At 46.5% G+C, this 27,200-nt stretch overlaps 2 protein-coding genes and 1 pseudogene across 4 annotated transcripts in view; 2 read left to right on the top strand and 1 right to left on the bottom strand.

Annotated features, from left to right (window-relative positions):
* TMC5 (transmembrane channel like 5) overlaps nt 1-11,867 on the bottom strand; it is a 59,771-nt gene extending 47,904 nt beyond the window's left edge. For both annotated transcript variants that reach the window (XM_016157037.2, XM_016157036.2), the window contains exons 1-2: nt 11,398-11,867; nt 10,416-10,856 (exon numbers count right to left, since the gene is read on the bottom strand). The gene's annotated coding sequence lies outside the window, so the exon portion shown is untranslated. The remainder of the gene's footprint in view (nt 1-10,415; nt 10,857-11,397) is intronic.
* Nucleotides 10,396-17,777, top strand: LOC118606680 (annotated as a pseudogene).
* A 2,305-nt stretch (nt 17,778-20,082) lies between these two features.
* TMC7 (transmembrane channel like 7) overlaps nt 20,083-27,200 on the top strand; it is a 41,059-nt gene continuing 33,941 nt past the window's right edge. For both annotated transcript variants that reach the window (XM_016156990.2, XM_016156988.2), the window contains exon 1: nt 20,083-20,216. In XM_016156990.2, coding sequence (XP_016012476.2) covers nt 20,150-20,216 — 67 coding nt within the window. In that variant the 5' untranslated portion in view covers nt 20,083-20,149. The remainder of the gene's footprint in view (nt 20,217-27,200) is intronic.

Here is a 27,200-nt window from a genome sequence, read left to right on the forward strand (position 1 = left end):
CTAACCGCCACCTCCCATGTAAATAACAGTTTGTAACAAGACTTTCTTTCTTGTACATAAGACCGTCCCCAAAGTAGGTGAAACCCACAGTCCTTAGATGCAAAGCTGGCTGTTGTAACTGAATTGCAAGATAGCATTTGCATTCCGGGGCCAACGCTCTGTTTGAAGTGCAGGGTGTGTGGCCGGCTTTTACTCTGTTTTGGAAAGAGATGGGTGGGATCCATGGGTCTAGGGCAGTGATTCTCGATGAGGGCAATTCTGTCTCCTGGTTGCAGACGTCACAATGTCTGGAGGCATTTTTGGTTGTCACGGCTTGGGAAAAGGAATGCAATATTGGCATCTATTAAGTAGAGGCCAGAGAGGCTGCCAAACATCCTACAATGCCCAGGACAGCCCCTCAAAAAAGAGAATTATCTGACCCCAAATGTCGATAGCAGCGAGGTTGAGAAACCACGCTCTATAGAATGTCATCTAGGGCAATACTGTCGTATAGAACTTTCTATGACGGAATTGTTGTGTGCTTGCACTGTCCATACAGCAGCCACTAGGCACAAGTATCTATTGAGTACTTAAAATGTGGCTGGTGCAACTGAGGAACTGGATGTTCCATTTTATTTAATTTTAATTAATTTTAATGTGACTAGCCATAAGTGGCTATGGAGCTACCACATCGTACCTTGCAAATCTAGGGAAGGATAGAACCTAATGGAACTCCAACATCTAAAGCTTTTCTGGTCGGTGTGCGTCAGGGAGCACCAAGCTGGGGTGCCCACAAGAGTCATTTGGGAGCTTGCTGGACATGGGGGCCTGCGGATCAGCACGTGACCAACTCATCCCAGTTTGCCCAGCACTTTTTCAGTTTTAGCACTAGATATTCTGTGTTCTTGGAACCTGGGGAAACCACCCTAGCTCTGGTCCCGTTTCTAGAAGTTTCGATTCAGTGTTCCGGGGTAGGACCTGGGAATTTGCCTTTTTATCAGATTTCTCTGGTGACTCTTCTATGCACCAAGGTTTGGGAATCGTCGCAGATTTGCAGGTTAATGGAGGTGGCAAAGAACAGGCGGAGAGGTAGGAGAGGGAAAGGCAGATTCGTGGATTGCATCCCTGTGTCTTCCCGCCTGGCTGAAATGCCCCGACCATTCCCAGAAGGAGGAGGACCCCTCTCTGGGATGGCTGAAGACAACATGGAGTATACATCACAGCTCTGGCACCCACTGAGATCTACTAGAAGAAATGGGCTCCTCCACTACCCAGGGAAGGACTCTGTTTCCTGGAGACCTGCAGTCTACGGAACTCCTCCTGTTCCCTTCCCACTCTCCACGTGCTCAGAATCCTGCCATGAGCAGTGAAAAATGATAAACTCTAACACCTTCTCAGCCTTCTCTACCACTGGGTCTCAGAAAGGGAGGAGGGGGCAGGTGGAGGCAGTAAGGCAGGGCTGAGCCTTATCCATACCCTGTGGCTCTGGGTCTGTGTCAAGCCTGCTTCTGTTAGAAAAAACAGAACCTTCTTCTGGATCCGCCTCTGGGACTAGAAGCTTAATTCTTAGTCAGACTAATTCAGATCCTCATAATATAATATAGTCCTTATAAAACTTACTGAAACAAACACTATATAACACAACCTAAGTAGTATTTTGCTGGTTCACAGACAGGCAAAGAGGAGCAGAAACTGATGATAACAAAATATGTATGTGCCAAACACTGAGATAAGAACCTGACAAGTGTGAACCCATTTAGTGCTCAGCATGGCCTTAGCAATAGGTATTATTATCATTACCTTTGTTTTACTGAGAAGGATACTGAGGCACACAGAGGCTAAGTAACTTGGCTAGGAAACAGAGCCAGTAAGGAGAAGATCTTGGTAGAAACCCAGGCAGACCGATTCCAAAATTGGCATTATTGTGCTTTACAGTTTCCAAAGACATGCTAGAAACTTGCTAGAAGTTGGACGGCTTGTCCATATTCAAGGCTAGAACCTGGGTCTGCAGAACTCCAAGTCCTGGGTGCCTTCACTGAGCCACACGAAAAATTTGATTTGTCTTTGGCTGGTCACATGACAAATCCCTTGACGTCACTCAAGAGGAAGGAACAATTTTCTAAATCTCACTTTATGTTCAATACATAATGAAAGAAATTGCAATCTCATTCAAGATGGCGGACTGAGCCTGCGGGGCAGAACTCCACTCCCTCTTGAAGTCTCAGTGAAATTACAGAAAAGGTATATAAAGGGGAATAAACCTATATGATGGAAAGAACAGGGTAAGGGGAAGGCAGCCATTGGACTAGAGATGACAATAAATCTCCAAAAGACAGAAAGTGGATGGGTGCACGGATGGACAAGCCAGGGTGGAAGAAAGTAGATCAGAACAGGCCCCAGGGGAAGAGGTGGAAGATTCTGCCATGCTCAGGGCCAAGAAGAAGGTGCTAAGCTTGGGGCGGGTAGGTAGGGATCGCCCACACAGGCTGAGCAGCAGTCATTAGCGTCTGAGATCTTGCAACAGAGCGAGTATGCAGCTTCCATCCTGATACCTACTGGGGGCCTTTTGAATTTAGCACGGATACCAGATGGTAAGGAATATACCCTTACCCAAAGGGAGATCTGGCCTTTGCCCTTGGCTCCTGGGAGGTCATCTCCAAGCCCTTAGTTATGAAGAAAACTGAATTTTAAACTAAAATCCCGTGCCCGGCCAAACTACAAACTCAGGTTCAAGGACAAAAACAGATACGTGGGCAGACAGGCAAAGCATAAGAGAGTTCATCACCTGTGAACTTCTTCATTTAAAAATTGCTTGAGGATAAGCTGAAGCAAGACAGACAAAGTATTTGAGAGACAGGACAGGATGACATTTCATGAGACATCGGAAAGAAATCACAGGATAATAGCTATGCGACAGGCCTGAACAGGAGTCAGTCCAAATCATGCCATCTCACAAAGAGGATGAGCAAGAACCCGGGTGACCTCAGGGACGTGGTGAAGGCTGTGTCCGTTTTCTCCGCTGACAAGAACAGATTAAAGACAAATAGAAGCTCGGAGCCATCTCCCCAAACCCGAATGAGGAAGTTGTGATCTGGATACGAAATAACTAAACTCTGACCTGACTGCGTCAATAAAGGAGCTCATGAAAAGGAGACCCACCCAAGTCATCGGGATTTTAGAATCAGTTTCCTTCAGGGCTCAGATTTAGTAACAACTACAGGTCTCTCGTTCTTTTTCTTCATTTCGTAAATATTACGTCAGGCATTAGTTCAGGCTTCTAGTAATACAATAGTGGTCATCATGGCCCTGCAGAGTATTAGAGTAGTGAATTTTTTTTTAGAAAGTAATATTTTTGTGAACCCATACATTTTCTTGATTTTTTATGCAAGGAATGTTTTTGGTTATGTAAGGAATGTTTTTGGTTTATGTAAAAGACTAGTCTTTTAACTGAGTGAAGAAGAAACAGAAAATGTGAACCAGTCGATTACTACCAACGAGATCGAATCGCTAATCAAAAAACTTCCGAAAAATGAAAGTCCTGGGCTGGATCGCTTCGTAGGTGAATTTTACCAAACATTCAAAGAAGAAATAACACCAATTCTTCTCAAACTATTTTTAAAAATTCAAGAGGCGGGGAGGCTCCCAAGCTCATTTTGTGAGGCCACCATTAGAAGCCCTGATTCCAAACCAGACGAAGACATTATGAAAAGAAAAAACCGTTTGCATCGATGTTCCTGATGAACATTGATGCAAAAATCCTCAAAAAAGTATAAGCAAACCGAATTCAACAATACATTAAGAAGATCATACATGTGATCAAGTCGGATTAATTCCTAGAATGCAAAGTTGGTTAATATCCACGAATCAATTAATGTGATACACCACATTAACAAATCGAAAGATAAAAGCCATGAGATCATACCAATAGATGCATTAAAAGTGCTTGACGAAATCCAGTAATCACTTGTAATAAAAACTGAGAACAGAGGGAACATGCCTCATGATAACAAGGTCCATATATGACAAACCTACAGTTAACGTCGTACTCAACAGGAAAAAGCTAAACGCCTTTTCCTTAAGATCAGGAACAAGACGAGGATGTCCACTTTCACCATTTCTATTCTACGTAGTATTGGAAATCCTGGCTATAGCAATCAGACCAGAAAGAGAAAGAAGAGACATCCAAATTGGAAACTAAGAAATAAAACTATCATTCTTTGCAGATGACATGATACTGTAGAGAGAGAGCTCTCAAGAATTTCATCAAAAAAAAAAATACAGAAATATCACCCAGTCCTTTATTTCTTTCCCTATAAATATGGAACATATTTCCTAGAAATGACCCTCCCTCAGCTAGGTTATCTCCCGGAACATTGACCCTTACGCAGCTGTAAATGACCTGAGCTGTAAGACTCTATTTCCTACCATTCCATTCTGGGAACTCATGGCAAACATGGAGTGAACCACTGAACTTTAAAAAAGATGTTTAGACCTTGACCCTGACTCTGTGATCTGGCAGGGTAGTATTAAGCATAAAGACAGCACCGTTGACTCCGTACTTCCTTGAGCGCCAGGCACTGTGTGATGCCCTTCCCAAGCATTAGTAATTGAAGCGTCAAGCGATCTTACGGAGAGAATTTATTAGCCTCACTTTATGACGATTACAGTGAGGCCCAGAGAGTTTAAGTAATTTGCCCAAGGTCGCACAGCCAAATAGAGGCGGAATGGGCTTCGAACACCTGCCTCTCTGAATTTTGAAGAAGAAGAAGAAGAAGGAGGAGGAGGAGGAGGAGGAGGAGGAGGAGGAGGAGGAGGAGGAGGAGGAGGAGGGGGGAGGAGGAGGAGGAGGAGGAGGAGGGGGGGGAGGAGGAGGAGGAGGAGGAGGAGGAGGAGGAGGAGAAGAAGAGAAGAAGAAGAAGAAGAAGAGAAGAAGAAGAAGAAGAAGAAGAAAGAAGAAGAGAAGAAGAAGAAGAAGAAGAAGAAGAAGAAGAAGAAGAAGAAGAAGAAGAAGAAGAAGAAGAGAAATATGAGAAGAGGAGAAGAAGTTAGAGGGAACATTTATTGAGTGCTTACAGTGCACCATATTTTCTTATTAGCCCTGACATCTCCCCTTAGAGGTGGGAGCTCTTAGCATGTTACCCCTTGAGGCCAGAACAGCACAGTAACTCACCCAGAGTTCTCTTAGGACTCAGGGAAGCCCAGATTCCAGCTGAGGCAGACATCTCTCGAGATGTCCTTTGCAGCCAATAGGTGCTCCCTGGCCTCCCCCCGCCCCCACAGTCATTCTTTCCTCTAACGAATACTTGCTGTGCATTTTTCTGTACCTGGCATCTGGTGATAAGCTACCAGACAGCCCCAGTTTCTGTCCTCCCAAGACACACCCCCAAGGGTTCCCTATCGTTTCTATGTCTCCATCCCTCCTTCAAAGCACCCTCCCTTACCTGTAGGAACGTGCCCACGTTTCTTCTCCACTCTGCAGAGACACTGGGCCCTCTCTTTTTTATTCTGCCTTATAACACAGCCCTGTTTATCTCTTAGTTACACTGCTGGGCTCCCAGGGAGGGAATGTTTACCAGCTTGTGACAATTTTCTGCCACTCAGATTGCCATGTCGCCCTTTGCCGGCCAATGAATAACTGGGTCTCACCCACTAAACGCAGATCAGACCTCAACCCCCAACATCATGGCTGTACCAGGACCTCTGTGTGCTGGGTTTGTGAAGAAGCCCTTACTCAGGGTCCAAATTGTGTATTTCTTTCTTCCTGAACCCCAATCCCTCCCTCCCCTTAATGGGTTGCTCTTGGTTTTTTTTTTCTTTATTTTTTTGCATCAGTGCAATAAAAGGAACAAAGTCCTTTCTAGAGATTATTTCATTTCTTAGATATCATAAGGAAGTAAGTAGTGTGGGCTGGGTTGTCCCCTCCTCCTGCCCCACCGCAGAGTGACGTGGAATGAAAAGAGACTTTGTTTATTCGGTAAAACATTCTTCTGGAACATGATGCTCCACTAGATACCCTCCAGCCCTGGCCATCTTATTCTGCAGATTCAGCCCCTGGGGCAACATTCAGACCCTACAGGTTTAACTTCACAGTTAGGATGGCATGTCTCTTCCAGGGATAAAGGACAGGCACCAGCCTACATTTCGAGGCAGGCTGACTTGAATCAAACCCTGACTGTGGCACTTTATGACCCTACTGCTCTGAAATGACTCTACCCTTCTGAACCTCGATTCCCACCCTCATCTGCAAAATAGAGACAATAGAGTGTTGGTAAGGGAGAAGTGGGTTAACCTTTGAGAAAGGGTGGACCATTTCAGTGCTCAGGTTATTAACAGCCTCCTAAAACTCAAGTTCCCAGAGAGAACCCCAGGCGATGGATAATCCTCCACACAGTTATCTCTGGGAAGAGGATTGTTTATTCAGATGGAAAGATGAATATAGATGATTCGGGGCTGGGTAAGATTTTATATTTTTTGTTTTATAAATTCTGTGATCAAAGGAAAGGTCTGAAAGTGAGAGGAAGTGTGTGGTGATCTCTGGAAGATGGTTTGATTTGCCCCAAGGACGTATTCCTGGGGTGAGATGACAATACCTGGCAGTATGTGACTCACAGAACACCTGGATTGCAGGGTCCTGCCTGCCAATCAGTGTGAAACTGAGTCAAAATGGAGTCTGGGGCAAAAAGACAAATCAGTAGTTCTTTTGTAGGTTTGAGTCAAGACTTGTCAACCTCAGCACTATTGACATTTTGGGTCAGGTAATTCTCTCTTGCAAGGAGCGGTACTATTGGAGGATGTTTAGCAGCATCCCTAGCTTCTTTCTGTCCATTGGATGCTAGTAAGATGCTCCCCATCACTGCCCCAACAAGCTATGACAACCAAAAATGCCTGCAGAAACAGAGACAAAACTACCCCAATAGAGAGCCACTGCTATGAGTTATATAGTCCATGAACTTTGGATAGTATAGCTCGGCTTGCCGTTACGTAAGCAAAGTAGTGGGTCAGCATTTTCCTCTAGGAAAGTTTTCTTCCCTGTCCTTTTCCCTACTTCTGGAAATGATACCATATTTTTACATATTGTGGCGCATGAAACATATTCTGTCCTATAAATTGTAAATATGTTTCTTCTTTGCCTGCAGGTGGACTGGAAATTGGCAAGTGAGGTTGCTTCTGAAAGTGAGGAACTGGGAGGCTGGGGACAGACACTAAGGGAGACATTGTCCCATATTTGATACCATGTGGAAAAGTAGCATTCAAAAACTAAATTAAAATTTTGAAAATTTTCTGCTCCGAATTATACACAGTTTGGATAGTATGATCTCATTTTGTTAAAGACAACTTTGAAAAAAAAATCTCTATTATTATATCCGGAGGAGGGAGAGGAAATTTAAAGGAACATACATGAAACTCTAAACAATTTTTATCACCAGGGGATGAAATTGCAGTTTCTCACGTCCTAGGCAAATATTTTTATAAGGCATAAAGTTTGAAAGTAACTGGTATATACATTAAACTTGAATCCGATAAAACAATAGGAAGAGTAAAAGAACAAAGAACTGTTTCCAAGGTCACTGGGGAATCCTTAAAGTTTTGGAAGTGAAGAAGAGAGAGAACCTTCTGGAAGCAGCAGATGCTGGGAGCCCTAACACAGGAAACAGAGATTCTTGATAGGAAGAGGGTGAGTGTTCTGGGCATAGCAAGTGGGAATGGAAGCAAATGAGCAGTTGTAAGAGAAGAAAGGATAGCTCTCTGTTGTTGGACAGACTCTTAACTTCCCTGAGCCTCAGTCTCCTCAGCTGTAAAATGGGGACACTCAAAACCTATATCAATGGCTGATATTTATTATGACATCGTTCTTATCACCATATAGTGATTATATTTAATCTTCACAGTAGCCCTATTAGTTAGGTATTGTACAGTCCTCCCATTTTACGGATTTGAAGCACAGAGAGGTTAAGTAACTTGGCCCAAGGTCACACAGCTAAAAAAAAAAAAAAAGCGCTAGAGGCAGGATTGGAACCCAGGCAGCCTGGCTCTGGAGCCCGGGTTCCATGGATCGCTGGGGCTGGAGCTTAGCCCAATGCCTGGCACAGAGCAAGCAGGGCTAACGTTAACAACTCGAATGATAGTAAAAGGCTAAGATCCCCATCCTCACCGAGCACCTACATCGAAGGATACAGTTCCCGAAACAGAGGGCACAATGCCCTTCCCATCGCGTGCCAGCTTTACTGTCCCCAAGAGCAGCCTGGCACACTTCAGGGCAGCACCTGCCCCATCAGAACACAAAACTCCAAGGATTTGACAGGTGGGGATCCCTGGAAGGAGACTCTCTAGATGAGAAGAGGTTCCAGGAAAAGCCACTCTATTTAATCCTCCTTGGAGAGTTTTGCCTGCACTGCAGCAGATGCTAACATGCCAGGAATGGAAAAAAGCATCAAGCATCAAATAATACAGAGGCCGCAATAGCTGCCATGTATTTTTATGTTCCAGACCCTGCGCTAAACGCCGTCTAGACCTGAGTTCGGATTTCCCTTCCAACAACCCTATGAGGTCCTGTCGTTGGGCCCATTCAACCGATCAGGCAACTGAGGCTGAGGAAGTGATGTGCCGAAGTCTCAGAGCCGGGAACGACTTAGAGATGGTGTCTGAACCTGGGTCTAGCGAGAATAACCACCGCATAACAGTCGCTGCCACCTGAATTCCTCCTCCCGAAAGCCTCTCCTGGCAACAGGAAATCAACTGAGCTGGAGAGGACTTTGCGACCTCTTGGTACAACAAAAGGGTAGCAGGTCCTTGTGACCTCCTCCCCGTACACTTGATGGAGAGGACACCTGGTGACACCCCTCCTTTTGCGCTGAGCGTTGGGGGGCTTTTCGGGGACGTTCCAGAGAGCAAACAAGAGCCTGCTTCTGAGGACTACACAGAGGCAGGAAAGCTCCTTAGTCACCTCCTCCCCATCTGACATCCACTGTCCTCTCCCGTCCCCTCCAGATGGGCAAGCCTGCTGTGCCATCCCCGCCCCTCTTCGAGGGGGCAGTCAGCATTCACTGTTTAATCTGGACAAAGACCCCGTGGAGTGGGTATCATTACTGTCCTCGTTTTAGATATAAGGAAACAGGCACAGAAGAGTTGAATACCTTGCCACATTTGCCCTACCAGGAAGTAACAGAACCTGGATTGGACGTCAAGACCACACACTCACTTCACGGTCAAATACACCTAGGTTCAGGTCCACGCTGATGCCTCTACCAACCGTGTGTATGACATCCCACAAGCCACCTGACCTCTCTGAACAGCAGCCTCCTTATTAGTCATGTGGGGCCAGCAGGGATTATTTTAAGAATAAAAAGTAGTATGTGCTCCTCCTATTGGTGCAGTATTTATTGGGCATCTAGTATGTGCCAGGCATCTAGTATCTGCAAACAAAATAGGGGGGAAAAAATCCTACCCTTGCGACATGTGCACTCTAGTAGAGAGACACATACGTGTGCTGGCTCAGTTAAACCACGCAGTAACCAACCGGCTGGGTGCTACTGTTGTACCCATTTTACAGACAGAGAGAAGGAGATCTCAGAAGCTTCATGTCCCTTCCTTCCTTCACCCTTCTAGGGAATAGTGGGACCTGAGTTGGACATTAATGTCCAGCCTTCGGAGTTCGACTTCCTGGGTCCAAATCCTGCTGTTTCCATCTGATTGCTGTGGGCAAGTTACTTAACCTGGCTGAGCCCGCATCTCCTTATGAGTAAAATGGGACCCGGAGACCCTATCTCAGGAGATTAGCCCAGCGACAAAAAAATAACATTTAACATCTAGGAAGTGCTGCCTGGGTCCCCAGCACGCAGACATCCTATGGGGGACGTCCCGTTTTTAGTTCCTTCTCCTTCTCCCCTTCTCCCCTTCTCCCCTTCTCCCCTTCTCCCCTTCTCCCCTTCTCCTCCTCCTCCTCCTCCTCCTCCTCCTCCTCCTTCTCCTTCTCTTCTTCTTCTTCTTTTCTTTTTTTTTTAATCGTGGTGGAACCTGACTCCCAGAGGGGGTTTAGTAACTTGCCCAGAAGCGTTCAGTGCATAAACGGCGACTCCAAAGCCCGCGCGCCCAGACCCACGTCCGCGGTCAGACAAAAGCTTCCCGGATCCTGTACGGTTAACACAGCGCCCCGGATCCATGGGAGCGATTATCCTTTCTCTCCCCTGCAGCTCTGCGCGGGCTGAATGGGGGCGACAGATTGTGCGCTCCCCTCGGAAGCTTTCCTGGCAGGAGGTGAGCGGGCAGCTGCCCAGAGCTGAAGCCAGCCACCTCCTGGGTCCCCCCCCCCACCAGGCGGGGATGCCCGCTACATTTCCCGTACCCCATCCCCCTGCTCGCTCCCGCTACCCCGCTGAGACGCTCTGTTCTTGCCATTCATCCCTTCTCAGAGCCGGAATGGGGGTTCAGCAAGATACCTGGGAAGACTGTCCCAGCGCTGGTCCCGGGATCCGGCGAGGAGCTTCACCTCCCAGCACCTGTCGCCACCCGGTCTGCTCGTCCGCAGGACATGTCCTGGACCCCAGCCTGGGGCAGCCCGTAGGCTGAGCGTCCTGGCACCGGGGTTGGACTTCCTGCCTGGAAGGCTGATCCTTTCTTCTTGGAATCAAGCCAAGTTCCTGTGAGCGCTGGGTTTGTACACCTGTTGGCATCGGCGACCTCTAGTCGCTGCCCTCGTCTGCATTCATGCTTTCCTTCCATCCGGCAAACCTTATCAAGCACCCACCAGATGCCGGGGCGCCGGCCTGGGTGCCACAGGCTCCCAGAGGACCCAGACGGCGCTCAGGCTAAGGCTGCGCTCTCCAAAGCTTTGGCCACTAGCCACACACGGTTCCGAAGCACTTGAAATTGTGGCTCCCCTGAACGGAGGTATTTTTAAGACATAGGCCCAAAACAAACAAACAAACAAACAAAATTCATTTACGAATTCTAAAAGGATTGCATATTAAAATAATATTTTAAACAAAGTTTGTTAAATAAAATATATTATTAAATTTAGTATCACCCGTTTCTCCTTTTCTAAAATACAGCTACTAGATAATTTAAAATTCTATCTCCTATTACACTTCTATTGAATAGTGTTGGTTTGGGACAGGAGCCCACAAGGTGTTTCCAAATACTTCTGCCAGTTCTTCTACCTAGAATTTCTTCAGCCCTTCCTTAACTTCCTTCAGGAAATGTTTAGGGGAAGACCTAGTATGCACCAGCCACAGCGCTAGTGTTAGATTTGCAAACTCCGGAGCTCCTCTCCCGACATCTGACCCTTCCCCTGCCTCCCCGGCCCCTGCCCCCCCCCCAACACACACACACACACACACACACACACACACACACACGATGAACAGTCACACCATTCCGGATGGGTAAGTGGCAGGTTAACAATGAAGGGAAATTACTTACAAGACCACAAGATGAATAGATCATCACACCCACCAGCCAGAATCTTGGTTTTCCAGAGATCTTAACTAGGTTCGATGATGGTTTAGATGATGTTAACAACGCATTGCTCTCTCAAAGCTGCATCCTCGAAACTGCTCGTCGTGTGGGTGGAACTTACACTCCAAGAACAGAGAAGGAACTGAGGAGTCCCTGATTGCTGGGGTCCAGCTCGCTGGTCAATTGGCAGTCACACCATCTCAATGACTCCTCCCTACAGCTAGACATGGGGAGGATAGAGCAGTGAGCAAAACACATACTGCCCTTGGCTGAATAGAGTTAACAGGTCAGGTGAAAGAAGACAATTCAATAAAATGTACGACAACTGGTGTCAACAGGAGGTCACCGACACCAATCTAATGCCAATGGGAGTCCCTAACCTGGTGTGTGGTAAAAGGAGAAACTCGATTCAGGTAAACAGTTGGCAAACCCAGGAAACACACCCTCTGATAGAAATCAAAAATGGCTTACCCCACACCAAGGAGAGGCTGCTTTTTATAAAGTTCCCACCCTGGTTCCTGATTGGTCAATTTTTTCTGCAAATGAGGAATCAAAATTTGCGCGGTCTGACTGGTTGGATTCTTGTATTCTGATTGGTCATTGTAGAGTCGCTGGTCAGTATAGACGCACATGATTGGACAGGGCAGGTCTCAGTCTATTGGTTAGAAGACGATACCGGGACTTGCCTTATAAAATTGACTCCTATGGCAGCTGTCTATGGCTTTTCCCTAGAATGCAGACTGTATGAGAGACTTCTGTCAGCAATGACTGCTAGACCCTAGCTATAAATTAGTGCCCAGTTAACCCAAGGAGTCCTTCTTGAGGTCCACGCTAGAAGCGAAGTGGGGAGAAAATATTTGCAAGTCATATATTGATAAACTGTCAATATCCAGAATATATTTTTAAAACTCCTATGACTCAACAACAAAAAACAAATAACCAGATTTTAAAAAGTCAAAGGACTTGAAGAGACATTCCTCCAAAGAAGATATAAAAATGGCCAAGAAGCACATGAAAAGACGCTCAACATCACTAATTACAAGAGAAATGCAAAGCAAAGGTATCACCTCCTAACCATTTGGATGACCACTATTAAGAAAAAAAAATAACAAGTGTTGGTGAGGATGTGGAGAAATTGAATCCTTTGTATACCGTTGGTGAGAATGCAAAGTAGTGCAGCCATTACAGAAAACAGTTTGGAAGTCCTTAAAAAATTAAAAATAGCGATCTCACTTCGGGGTACATATCTAAAAGAACTCAAAGCAGGATCTCAGAGAGATACTTTGTATATCCAGGTTCATTGCAACATTATTTACAATGGCCAAGAGGTAGAAGCAACCCAAATGTCCATCAGCAGATGAACAGATAAAGCGGATGTGGTATATACAAACAATGGAACATTAGGCAACTTTTAAAAAGATGGAAATTCCGAAATTCCGGTATATGCTACTACATGAACGAACCTCAAGGGCATTATGCTAAGCAAAATAAGCCAGTCACAAAAAGGCAAGTAGTGTATCATTCAACTCATGTGGAGTATCTAAAGTAGTCGAAAGCATAGAGACAAAGTAGAAAGGGCTGAGAGGAAGGTAGGTGGGGTGGAATTAGTGTTTAATAGGTAGAACGTTTCAGTTTTGCAAGAGGAAAGAGTTCTGGAGATCTGTTGTACAATATACTTAACACTACTAAACTGTACACTTAAAAATGGTTAAGAGGGTAAATTTAATGCCATGTTTTTTTGTTTGTTTGTCTGTTTGTTTTGCAGAGGGAGCAGCCCATGCAAAGATCCCGGGGCAACGGAGCACATGGTAAATCTGAATTTATTTTATATGGCGCAATTCTAAGTTTCTTGCTTCATTAATCCGATCAATGATAATGGTAATAATTGCCAAAGTGTACAAAAATTGATTCAGTTTGTTAATGTCTTAATTAACGTAAATGTGAAGTGCAAGGATTCTGAACCAGGCAACTTGGGTTCAAATTCCAGTTCTGCTATGTCCTTATTAGCTTCATAATCTTGGGCAAATTACTTAATCTCTGTGCCTCAGTTTCTGCATCTGTAAAATGGGGGCAAGAACACAGGGCTCTTGTGAGGATCTATGAGGTAGCATAAACCATGAGTTATATTACAGAGCGTGTGCCACACCCTAAGGACTATACAAGCACTTGCTAAATAAAACAAAATACAATGTAATTACACATTACTATACTAACCACTTTACACGCTATGATACAATACAAAATGGTCACAAATTCCTCCCATCCCTGTATGCATACCCTTTTGCAAATGTAACCTTGCGGAATCTGAATCCATCTTCCCACATAAAAGTAGAGTGCATCTCAAACCAGCAAGGCTGAAACTGATCCATAGGGGTCCCCCCTTCTACCCTATTCTCCCCTCTCAGGAAATGGCAGCTTCGTCCTTCCAGTTGGCTGCTCAATTCAGAAACCTTGGAGAAATCACCCATGTCTCTTCTATTTTTACTCTCCTCACCTCTGCTCTGTCAGCAAGTCCTGCTGGTCCAACCTGTAAGCGATGTCCAGAATCTGACCCGTTCTCACGGTCTCCGCTGCCATCTCCCCGATCCAGGCCACCATCGTCTGTTGACCAGTGCACCGATCTCTGCGTGTTCTCTCCGCACCCAGCACCCATCGTTGTCCCTCCGCAGTTTATTCGTAAGCCAGCAGGTAGAGTAATGCTGCTCAGAGACAGCCAGATCCCGCCCCTCCTCCGCTCAAACCACGTCAGTGGCTCCCACCTGACCCAGAGTAAAAGCCAAAGTCCCATCACCCTTTTAACTTCATCCATCTCTGCTCCCCACGGGCTCACTCACTCAGCTCCAGCACAGGGGCCTTTTCCGTTCTAGAGCACTCCGGCAGCCTTGCCTCGGGGCTGTTCCACCCGCCCCTTCCCTTAGAAATCTACATAACTCACTCCCTCCTCTCTCTCATATCAGACTCCTGTAGCCAGCCAGGCTTCCTTGGCACTCCAGTTACGAGTTACGTCTGCATCTTGCCCCCAGCTGTGTACGTCTCTTTACGGTTTGCAAAGCACTTTCATTCCTGTGGTCACTCATGACACCCACGCAACCCCATGAGAGGGATCTCAGTAAAGAGCCACACTCTCTCCAGGACGCAATTTATGATGGAGAAACAGTTAAAACCAGGGGATTTGCCCAGGACGCATTCACTCAATGTAAAAGAACTGCGATTCAGCCGTGTCCTCTGGCTCCAGTCTTTATCTCAAACGGAAAGGCTAACTAAGCGTGCAGTGGTTAGGCAGGGCGGTTTGGATGACAAGACTGAAACTTGACTCTATCGCTCCTTAGCTGTGTGGCATTGGGAAAGTGGCTAGACCTCTCTGTGTCTCCAATTTCTCAATCATCCAAGAGGGACACTGGTACTACCTACCTCATAGGGTTGTTCTGTTCTAAGGGTTGAATGAGATGAGATCTGGAATGTCATGACTAGCAGGTTTAAATAAATATATATATTAATGTAGGCATGCTACTCTGTGATCATTCAAGTACTTTTTTTGAGTGGCCCCCAACTGTGCTCAAATTTCTTCAGCTAACCTGTAAAGTATGACTCCAGCTAATTCTAAAGTTGGCAAAACTCAGGCTCTCGGTCACAAAAAGGGATTTCACCGAGGGCTTTTGAAAACAGAGAGCCTGTGAAAATTTCCTAAGTAACCAGAAGGCAGGCTCTCGTGGAGCGGAGCTGTTGCCACCCTCCAGAGTCCTCATTACGTCCAAGACACAATTTTCTTCTGCCATCCCCTGAGAGGATGGTGTTTACACACTGTAGAGATGCTTGCCATGAATACAAACAAAGGTAGCCAGCCTCGGAGCGTCCGCCAGCCCTGACTACGCTCAGCCCAAGGGCCGCCATCGGCTCACACCCGCTCGCCCGCGCCCCCTTGTGGGAAGTCCCGGAGTCTGCCCAGCAGGTGCCAAGAGCCTAAGGGATGTTACTTTTTATTATGTCTATGTCGTCGGAAATTAGCATACGTTATACGTGTTTCCGTAAAGTTAAACAAGCATTATTACTTTCATAAGTTCGAAAGCCGTTTGAAATTGTTTTAAAAGGTAAATATTAAACGGAAAACTCCACAGCTGATTCGGAGGGGCGTCCTAGATTAAAGACCGAAAAACTATTACCTCAAAAATTGTGATATGTAGCTGAAGAGAGTGAAACTACTACCCTTTGGGCCAAGAGTAAGAAAGGCTAACATTTATGGACACCGACTGTATATAGAGCATTGGTCTGGAATCCTTTTCATATATTAACACATGTTAATAATTCATGCAGCGTCCCTGTGAAGTAGGTATTTGTGGCGACCAGCCTCCAAGATAGCTGTCAACAATCTTTAGAACAGGAGTAGAGGAGCTCAGGAAGGTGGGGGGGAGTTAAAGGGGGCAGTGGTCAGAGAGGAGGTTGGTGAACTAAGGACGTTTGAGTCTCCTGTAATGTAAGAGGTGGCCAGGGAGTGGCTTTCTGGAAGGTTCTTGTCCCCAGCACATGGTATAAGCCTTCTCGAACAACTAACATAGAGAACCAAACAATATGCTGACCTAACTCTAAGAGAGAGGAGGGAGACGATAAAAGTATTTTATAATGAGTTAATAATAACGAGGTCGTAGACAGCTTCTAGAAGAAACATTGCAAAGGCTTCAGCTACAAAAGCCGAGTGACCTAGGCGTGTGGTAGTGACGATGCGAACATCCGGAGCGGCTTTGATTTTCTGAAACAGTGAATTCATTACTCTTGGGAGAATTGGGGACTAAATGATATATATTCTCTTCACACCATACACAGGAGCTACAGTTTTGGAAAACTCAGTATGCATTCAAATCATATACGAATGATTGTCTTGTCAAATGGAGTTTGGTTCTTGGCACGGATCGTTAGAACAGTTTTTCATTTGCTTTGGCGTCTGCTCAGCTCTCAGACGGAGGGTGTCCTGGGGTAACAGGATGTTTGTTGTGTATGGGATCGATCAGCTTATTGCTAGAGAGGAACCTGGCTTTCACACTTGAATGAAAAGCCAGTGGCATCCCCTATTCACGGTGACTACTAAATAGTCTCCCCACATTTCCAAAATGCTCCCCAGAGGGTGCTATCACCCCAGGTTGAGAAACACTGCTCTGATCCATTTATTTTGCAAATGTGAAATCAGAGGACTCCACGGGTATGATGAGCCTATGATCGGTTAGGACTAGATTATTATTACCAGTTATGCAATGATAAAAATCATATGATCAGCGTCTTTGTGTTTTCTGTTAAGAGTTCGACCAAGAGAAAACATATGGATAAAGAACAGGTATCGTATGCTATGTTTCAAAAGAATAACTTTCACTTCTCAGTGATGAGCGAATGTGCCGACTGCGGGGTGAGCCAGGCCTGGGTGAGGCAGGGAGACCGTCAGGAGGCAGTCCTTGCCTTGGCAGTGCCAGTGATGCTTGGGTCAGGTGATCACTGTGGAGGAAGGATGGAAGAGGGGGATTTTACTCTGCCCCTCTTCTAGAGAAAAGCATGGTTCTTTTCTCTATAAAATGGGTATGGACTCACAAATCCTGAGTTCGCCACTAGGGAGTTCTACATGGCTTATGAGGACTAGCATGATCTCATGGGAATCACAGAGAAAAGGTCGTGATGGGATGGTGAAGCACGTTACAAGGTCATCGACCATCCAGAGGGCACAGAAGAACAAGTCTACGAGATTGACTTCACTCACCCTTCCTGAGAATCAGGTGGTAGAAGAGCTTGAGAAAGCCCTGAAGGCGAAGCTTCCAGAAACTAACGCTTTTGAAACTGAAGAAACTTGAAAAATTCTTGTTGATACCTGTGTGACCAAAGCTGCTAAATGCCCTCCTCCCTGGACCACAGACAGGCTCCTTGATAAGCTGTGGGGGAGTTCCTGGATGCAACACACATCCATCCCACATCCATCGCCGATCACCCGCAGATAATGAGGTCTTCGGTCACGTGGCACTGCTCTAGAGAGGGTCTGACTGACTGCTTTGAGCTGTTCATCGTGAAGAAAGAAATATGCATTCTTTACACTGAGCTGAATGACCTCACGCGGCAGCAGCAGCTTTTCCAAGAACAGACCAAGCAAGACCAAGGTCGCTGGCCATGATGAGGACATATTCAAAGATAAAAACTTCTATGCCACCCTGGAATGTGGGCTGCCGCCCACAGCTGGCCGGGGCCTGGGCAGCGACCGAGTCACCAAAAACATCAAAGAAGTATTTCTATTTCCTGCCATGAAATCAGAAGTCAAGAAGGAAAGTGTAGCAGCTGATACATCGGAAAGCACAACAGCTGGGACTTCTGTCTAGAAAATAAGAATTGCAAGTCACACGACTCAGGCATCTTTGCATTTGTGCAAAAGGTCAAGGACTGCAAGGCAGCTCTTACATGTTGCTATGCGTTTGACTATCACGATTTCACCAGAAGAAAGAAAAGAATTTTTTTCTACTGCTTGTGACCAAATAAACTGTTTGTCTCTCTCTCTCTACATATATACACATAGTCTCATTGTTTCCTTACTCAAATGGTAGTTTACCTAATACACTTCTTCTGGACCTTGCTTTTCCCACTCAATTATATTCTTCTATAGACAGAACTTTCTACATGTCTCCATATAGAGCTATTTAATAGTTGGGTGTATGTGTCAAAATTTATTTAACCAGCCTCTTTTCTATGGAGATTTGGGCTGCTTCTGGTCTTTTGCTATTATAAACAACATCGCAAGGAATATCCTTGTACAAATGTCATTGCTGGTCTTGCAGAATTTAAAGATTTTATGTAGTTGAATTTATCATACTTTTGGATTTCTGGCTTTGGGTCAAACTTAGCAAGGCCTTTCCCTCTCTGATACTTGAAAAAAAACACCTCACTTTTAAAAAATTAATATTTTTTTAAATTTTCAGTTATAATTGGCATACATAACCCACTTTTTTTTTTTTAGTGCTGCTATGGTTTTAATTTTTACATTTATATCTTTGCTTGTATTTTCTTTTGTGTACGTGTGATGTTGGCATCCAGGTTGGTATCAGCTCCCCCACCCCCACCCCCAGATGCTCTGCTCAGGCGCTTCAGGTGATTGTCCTCAGCTGGGGACCTAACTAACACTATGTCCCCATTTTATGGGTGAGAAAACAGGCTCAGAGAGGTTAAGCCATGTGGCCTAGATCACTTAGAAAATAATTGGAAACTTGGTATTAGAACCAAGTGACCTCACTCTCAACTACAGTTAACATAGCCTTTGAGCTGGGAAATGACTTCTTATTTAAAAAAAAAAATAACTTTCTATGTTGAAATAGTTTTAGAGTTACAGGAAAATTTTGAGAAGGGTACAGAAGAGCTTTCTTACACCTTGGGCTGTTTCTCTGATGATTAGTCTTACATCGGTATGGTGCCTTTCTCATAGTAGATGAACCAATATCAACATATAACCAATATCAACATAGTGTCATTATCTGAAGTCCACACTTTATTCAAGTTTGCTTACTTGTTACTTTTTTCTGTTCCACATTCCTGTCCTGGCTCCCATATTACGTTTAAATGGTCATGACCCCGTCAGCTCCTCTTGGCTGTGATGGTTTCTCAGACTTCCTTTGTTTTTGATGACCTTGAGAGTTTTAGGGAGCTGATCGGGTAACCTATAAAATGTCCCTTGACTGGGGGTTTGTCTGTTGTTTTTCTTATGATTAAACTGGGGTTATGGGTTTGGGGGAAAAAGTCTCCACAGATAACGTCATTGTCATGATGTATGGAGGGTGCGTACCAGCAACGTGACCTATCGGTGTTGATGTTGACCTTGATCGTCTGAGCGTGTCTGTCAGGTTGTATCCAGGTAAAGTTACTTTGTGCCTCGCCCTCCATTTCCATACCAGCATCTTTGAAAGGAAGTCATTGTGTCCAGCCCACGCTTAAAGAGTGGAGGAGTTATACTCCACCTCCTCGAAGTATCCATATATGTTATTTGGAATTCTTCTGCACAGGAGATATAGCTACACTTCCCCATTTGTTTATTTAATTTGGCAATTACTTATATACAAATGTATATTCAGTCGCATTCATTTATTTATCAAGCATTTATTTATATTTGGCAGTTACTTTTAATTCTATGTTTTAAACTGTGCATGGACAGACGTATAGAGGCAGAGATGAAACATGGAATGGATATGATGTAAAATTTAAGAGACAAACACGGCATGCAGTGAAAAAAAAACAAAAACGCTTTCTCTCACCTTTCTCCGCTGGCCATCCAGCTCCCCACTTGAGAGATATCTTACGCCTTTACAAACATGTACAAATGCATTCTTTTTTTTTTTTTTTTTTTACCTTTTTGTACCCAAATGATAACTTACTAAAAACACTGATTCGCATCGTGGTTATTTTTATTATGCTTTTTTTTTTTTTTTTTTAAATTTGAGAGGGCGCCCCTTCTCAGGCCGCAGCCCCGGGGACTCTGGGGATCTGCATCCCGCAGCGGCTCGCATCCTCGCATCCCGGCTCGCCGGGGTGGTCCAGCGCGCGGCGGGCGTGGGAAGAGCGGCCTCGGAGCCCCGCCCCCGCCTCTGTGACGTCAGCGCCGGAACCTGGAATCCCGGCTCCGCGAGGCGAGGCGAGGCGAGGCCGGCTGGCGGCGGCGGCGGCGGCGGGCGCGGGTCTCCGGTGGCCTCTCGGGGCGCGGGGCGCAGCCATGAGCGAGTCCAGCGCCAGCGCGCTCGCGTCCGGCGGGCCCAGCCGGCAGCCCTTGGTGCACCCAGGTAGGGCGGCGACAGCCGCGCTCGGGGCGCGGGGAACATGGCGCGGGCCCAGCCCCCTGCCCACCTCCCGGGCTGGGGGGAGTGGGGGAAGCGGATCTTTCTTATTATTCCCTGCTCTCCCTCCTCCCACCCATCCGCACCCTGTTCAGACAGCGCACGCCCTATCGAAGGAGCCCGAGGATGGGAGCCCAGACCGTGGAGGCTTCTTCGCCTTCCAATTAGTTGCTGGCTGAGGCATCCTGGGCTAGTCTCTGAATGAACTTACCTGTTAACTGAAAAGATTAAGAGGTCCTTGCCAGGCTTCTCATTCTGGTACGAGGTGCCTGCTCCCCCCCCCCAAACATTTCAGGGTTTACAACCAGAGGGACTTGGAACCGAGTTCTGCCTCGCTTGTTTATTGTTTGCCTTCTCTGACCTCAGATTCTTCAACAGTGAAATGGGAATAGGATGTCGGTCAGATTAGCTGAGAGAAAGACCTGTGTGGCTTCCTATGTAGAAAGGTGCAATAAATGGTAGCCAAGCAAACGTTATAATCTTCTGTTCTTTCTTCTTTTTTGTTGGGTAGAGGTTGTGTGATGCTTCGTGAATTTTTACAGAATTATGTACAACCGCCACCCAATGAAGATAGGAAAGTTGCCAGCACCCACGCAGGCTTCTTTGTAGCCTTCGTATCTTAGATTTGCGCTTAACAAAACACAAGACCTTGCTGTGAGTTTTATCTGCAGTGTTTTTTTTTTTTTTCTATTTCAGTTTGAGAATAACAGTTTTGTTGCAAGGATTTACAGTAAAACATGAATGTAGATTTGGGCATTAGGCTCTTCTGATTGGACTGTTCTCAGGATCTAGAAGAAAAAGAAAGGAAAAAAAAAAAAAAAAGAAGAAGAAGAAGATACACAAAAGCGACCCAAACCCTGAGAACTTGCTCAGGAATCAGAACTCACACTGGATTTAACGATAATTTTTTTCTAGCTCATTCTTAATGCCGGTGGCATCTGCTCAATTTCAGCCTTTCGGTAGTGGCCATTCAAGGATTCTTCTCGTTGGTTTCTGTTTATCTTCCTCTTGTTTTAGCTTATCTTGTGTTGTAACGTCTTTAAGAGCAGGAATTTTGGAACTGAACACACCGAGGTTCAGACGCTGACTTGACCTCTCATAAACTGCGTGGCCTTGAGCAAGTTACTTCCTTTTCTTGAGCCTCAGTTTCCCCATCTATGAAGTGGAAGTTCTGATAGGCGTAGAAGGTGGAGGGCCGCCAGGGCCTCTAGAGGGGACTGTCCTCTGGGCCTGTCGCTGCCTGTCTCCCCAGCCCCCACTCCCGGCCCCGTTCCTCCTCTCCTAGGCCCCCGCCACTGGCTAGCCCCTCCACGCGCCTCCCTCCTCACCGTTCCCTCTGCCTGACACACCTGTCACCTTGCCCTTCCTGTGGCCAGGTCCTCAGTGCTTCGGATCTCAGCTTCAACGTCACCTCCTCCAAGAGGCAAAGACCTTGCACTATGGCACGTAGCCCACTGGGAGACGTTTTACCCACCCTTGGGCCCCTCAGTCCCGTGGGGCACCTGGCGTGTTCTCTGTTTGCTGAGTGGAATGACTCTTCGTGGCTTTTCCCTGTTGCCACGTGTTTTTAATATTCCGGTCATTAAGTACTTTATACCAGCTCGTCTTCAACCAGCATCGAGCAGTGACTTTTTTTCTAACCGAGGTATAATTTACATAACAGAATCAACCATCGGAAAGCATACGATTCAGCAGCATTTATAGTACATTCACGATGCTGTTCTGCAACCATCGCCTCTGTCTACGTCCAAAACACTTTCATCACCCCCAAAGGACACCCTGTGCTCAGTATCCAGTCCCCCTTTTCCCCCTCCCCAAGCCCGTGGCTGCCACTAATCTGCTTTTTATCTCTATGGGTTTTCCTATTCTGGACATCTTATATAAATGGAATCATACAGCATGTGACCTTTTATAGCTGGTTTTTCCCTTAGCGTAAGTAATGGTTTTGAGGATCACCCATGTTGTATTGTAGCAGGTGTCTGTACGTCAGTCCTTTTCATGACTGAATAATACTCCATTGTACAGATATACCAGCTTATCTATTCATCCACTGACGGACATTCGGATCATTTCACCTTTTGGCTATTGTGAGTAGTGCTGCTGTGAACATTTAGGTACAAGTTTTCGTTTGAACATCTATTTTTAATTCTTTTAGGCTTATACCTAGTAAAATTGCTGGCTGATATGGCAATTTTCTGAGGACCGGCCAAACTCAGAGACTCCTGAGCTTGCTGTAGGGAATGACTATGACCGTTACCCCATTGTCTAGTGGGGGAACCTAAATGACTCTAAGAGGATGCCAGATTGCCACCATGTGACGGACTGAAACCTGCGTGATGGCTCTTTCTCTTCCTCAAAGGGCTGCGCTCTTGGGAGGGGACCCAAGAGGGCTCTGATGTGACCGTATTTAGATGGAGGATGGGACTCCGTCTAGGCCTTTGGAACAGGGCACACCCGGAAGGGTAAAGGAATAAAACTAAACAGCCTCCTTGGACTCCTCCTGTGAAGGAAGTTGGAATTGTTTTGTTTTGTTTTGTTTTGTTTATTTCAAAGATAAATGAGGAGAACCTCTGGCGATAGTTCTTATGGAAGGAACTGCCTGGGCCCGGCGGGAATCCCAGTTATCAGCTGCGCGACCTTGAGCAAGTCCCGTTACCTCTCTGAGCCTCAGTTTTCTTATCTGTAAAGTAGGGATAATCCGGCCCCTCTCTGCTAGGGTCCCGGAGAAGATATGACAAAATAAGCTCGTCAGGAAGCTAGCAGCACCCCAGGTGGGAGCCATGCACTCGAATGGTGGCCTTTGGTATTATTATCAATTGGCCGTGCGCCCATACTTTCTGGAGATATGCTATTAGGTATTTATATAGTTCAACAACTATTCTTTGGGCTATTTTAGTCCAACAGAATGTATTAAGCCTGAAGACAAGCAACTATTCAATCTGCAGAGTTTATTTTTTTCTTCCTCCTTATCTGCTAAGCGCGTACGTCTGGGTCACTTATCACCCTGAAAGGTGTCCTGGGAAGAGAGACCTTCTTCAGATCTGGACGCAGCTGGGGACGACAGCAGGACCTTGTCGGGCTGCAGTGGTTCTCTGAAGAGCTTCCCACCTCCCCCTGCCCCTCGGCTGACTTATTTTTTTCTGGAAGGGGCTGAGCTATGGCCCAGCAACTCTAGCCCTGATCAGGCCCAAAGGCGTTGGGTGGCTTTTTTTTTGTTTGTTTCCATTTTTTAGGAAATGGAGAATTTAGAGGGAGAAAAGGGGGAAATGACTTTTCAGTGTTGTAACCTTCGTTGCAGTCTGGTTGCTTGTTAAAAGAGCATTGTTTGCTGCGGGACCCACCCAGACCTTCTGCAGGAGAGGGTGGGCTTCCCCTCCACCCACCAGGAGGAGCAGGAAGGGATCTGACCCTGAGCCTTAACTGTATCCTAGGACGAGGCAAGGCAAGCAGGAGCTGGTTCCTTGGGGATCTGGTCAGCCCGGTCACTGGTTTGATGTGGGGCTCAAGTGTGTAACTGTCTTGAATTCCTCGCAGAACTCGGTGAAGTGGGGCATTACTTGCTCATTCTACCCTTTTGAAACGGAGGCTCTGAGAAGTTACTTGTCAAGCTCCTGAAACGGGAGGACCTTAATGTGAATTTAGAGCCAGTGCGTCCATGTACGCCTTGGACAGATGTTTAATGAGCACCTATGTCCGGCCCCACACTGACCTCCAGGGCTGTCAGAGTGAGGAAGGCTTGCTGAAGTCTTTGCTCAGGGTTCAGACCTTGGCTGGGTCTGGGCAAAGTTCTCTAAACTTTTCCATGTTGCAGATCAGGGTAATGCCTGCGTCTCTGTGAGAATCACAGGAAATAAGTGTGCAAAGAGTTTGCATGATCACGCCAAATGGTAAATACTGGTTGTCATGATAGTCACCTCCAGGCTCTTTGGATATCTGTTTTGGAGAGGTCCTGGCCAACGAGGATAAACACTGTACATAAGAAGTAGCTTGGGGCATTGCAAGAAAGGTCCGCACGTCAAACGGAAATCTTCATGTACATGAACTTCGTCCCTTAAAAGCCAGAGTCGGTTATTCGTCGGTAATAACTAGTGTCGGCTCATCAGTAAGTGGCTACGCGTGTGTAGCACAGGGTGCCAGCATCGCTCTAAGCCGGGGAGCGGCAGAGCACAGCCACAGGCCGAATCCAGGGTGCCACCTGTTTTTATAAGGTGTTATTAGAACACGGCCACGCCCATTTATTTATGGATTACGGTTGTCTTCTTGCTGCAAAGTACTTGTGACGGAGACCGTGTGATAAATAGTGTTTGCTCTCTGGCCCTGTACAGAAAAGGTTCGCTGACCGGTTTTCTAAGACACTACATATAGCCATCTAACCCTCGGGATGGCTGTGTGTCACGTGTGGGAAAAGAACTGCGAAATAAAAATTATTTTTTTTAAAAAGAAAGAAACTTGACCTAAGCCGGGATTCGAATCCAGGCAGCTGGCTTCAGACGCTGTGGTCTTAACCACCGTGTAATGTCAGCTCCTCAAACAGACGGAATGACAGCAGCTGCTCCAAGGACAGCCCACTGGATGATCCACGGGCTTGAAAACCAGGAGACCTGGGTTCTGGGCCCAGCGTGGCTCTGATTACTCGGTGAGTCACTGCTCCTGAAGGCTGTTTGCTCATATGTTCATAAAACCTTGGACCCAGCCAGTCCCCAGGCCTCACCCCAGTGCCAGGTGCCAGGTGCCATGATTCATGCAAGGCCTCTCAGCCCTGCGGTTCTGAAGTCTGGCAGACGGAGGAGGCACCCAAGGCCCCTGGCTCCTGCCCCCCTCAGACTAGGCTCTGGGCTTCTGCGAATGAGGCCCCTGCATGTTGTCCAGGACAGTAGCCCCTAGCCACATGTGGCTGTGGAAATGTACATTTAATAAAATCCGTTGAAGTTCATTTCCTCAGTGTCAACGGCCACGTTTCAGTTGCTCAGTGGCCACACGTGGCTCGTGGTTACCATATTGGACGGTACAGATATAGAACATTTACGCCGTTGCAGAAGGACATTGCCACCTGACACATGATGCCCTGGCATGGGACATCGCCATGCCAACCCGTGCAGCTCAAGGACAGAAATAGCCAGATGCTAGCCAGAGAGATCCTGTTCAATCTGGGTTAGATCATGTCCTTCCTCTGCTTAAAACCCCTCACGGTTCCCACCTTATCCAAGTAAAAGCCATTGCCTCACCGTGGCCCACAGGCCCTGGTGGCCTCGACTTCCTACCCTGATGCTCCTCTCCCCGCTGACTCTGCTCCAGCCACTTTGGCCTCCTTCCTGTTCTTCCAGTGGTCCTGCCTCAGGGCCTTTGCACTTGCTTTTCTCATAACTAGCTATGTGGTTCCTTCCCTCCCTTTTACTAAGCTTCGCACAAACCCATCCCAGCCTTATTTTTCTCCACACTTATCACTTTCTGAAATACATTGTTCTTGCGTGTTTGCTCTCTGTCTCTCAGCCAGAATGTAAGCCTCCGTAAGGTAGGGTAATTTGTAAGTCGTATTCAGGGCTGTCTTCCAGGTCTAGAATAGCGTGCGGCACATAGCAGTTGCTCAGTAAAGTTTTCAAGTATGTGAGTGAATGAACGAATGAATGGATGGACGGGTGGACGGGTGGGTGGCCTTTCCAGGGGTAGGGCAGTGACGAATCCCTGGCCTTGGAGGGTTTCGAGCACTGGGTGGAGATGTCACAGCTTCAGCGGATTCTCTGGACTGTGAGCCCCTGGGAAAGACTGTGGTCTCTGTGAGCACAGATGACTCAGGTGCCCCGCCTCTGGCTGGCAATAGAAACTGTGTCAAACCATAGGAGATGAGTAGAAAGAAGTCCACAAAGTTCTGAGATTGATCACCATGTGGCCTTATTAGTAATATCAGATTGAGTGGGCACATGCCATTTGATCATTTCGTGAGATGATAGCGAAGCCTGTTCCTAGTTGGGCGGGTTTGAATAAAGTACCCGAAATAGGAAGAATGTAAGATCTAGTCAACATCTCAATATTTCCTTGCCAGCTTTTTCTTCTTCCTTTAAGATGTTTTCAGCTGTGAAAAAAATATATCATCCTTAAATCTTTTTCTCATTTTTTAGTGCCGCTGCTTTGCTGGTGTGCTAAGCGCATACTTTGGTCTGTCCGGGGGGTGATCCAGTATTGCCGACATCTCCAGCACCAAATCCATTCATTCATGATTCATTCATTCACCCATGAATCATTCATTCATTCCTTCATCCATAAATCATTCATTCATTCATTGGCGGAGGAGAGAGATGGGGTCCCCGCCCTCACGGAGGTTATAGTCTAATGGGGGAGGGAGAGGGTCAGAGATAAGACACAGGTAAACGGGGAGGAGTGTGGGGTAATAACAGGGATGAGCACTTAGGGGAAATGTGCTGCTTGAAGAAGTGAGTGGCAGCTCATCAGAGCGAGTCTGCAACCCCTCGTGGTCCCCCGAGTCCCAGCCCCGGCCCGCAGTCCCGTGCAGAAAGGGACTCCAGTGGAACGAAATTAATTCCCACAGCCACTGGCAAGAGGCCAGGACTGGATGACCCAGAAGGTCCCTTCTTACCCAGAGTTTCCAAGGTTCTGTGAGTGGGAAGAAAAACCCTGAAGTGAGCCCAGCACCAAATACGGTTGGGCTCCGTTCTTGGCAAGCACTTACTTGATGGAGGCTGGTGGGGCTTTTAGTACCATTCAGATCACAGTTGGCCTGAGCCCGCAACCTGGGAGGGTCAGTGCCCGTTGGTAGGATTTGGTATCCTACGGAAAGAGCTGCCAAGAAAGTTAGGACTTAAGGATGCTCTCCAGAGGTGCCTGCCTCTGCCCATTCATTCATTCACTCTTCAGATGGAGGCCCTTCTAGGAGCAAGACACTCCTCTAAGCCTCAGAGAGACTGACTTTGTCTA

Source organism: Rousettus aegyptiacus, unplaced genomic scaffold (genome assembly GCF_014176215.1).
Source record: "Rousettus aegyptiacus isolate mRouAeg1 unplaced genomic scaffold, mRouAeg1.p scaffold_m13_p_8, whole genome shotgun sequence".
Lineage (NCBI taxonomy): Eukaryota > Metazoa > Chordata > Mammalia > Chiroptera > Pteropodidae > Rousettus > Rousettus aegyptiacus.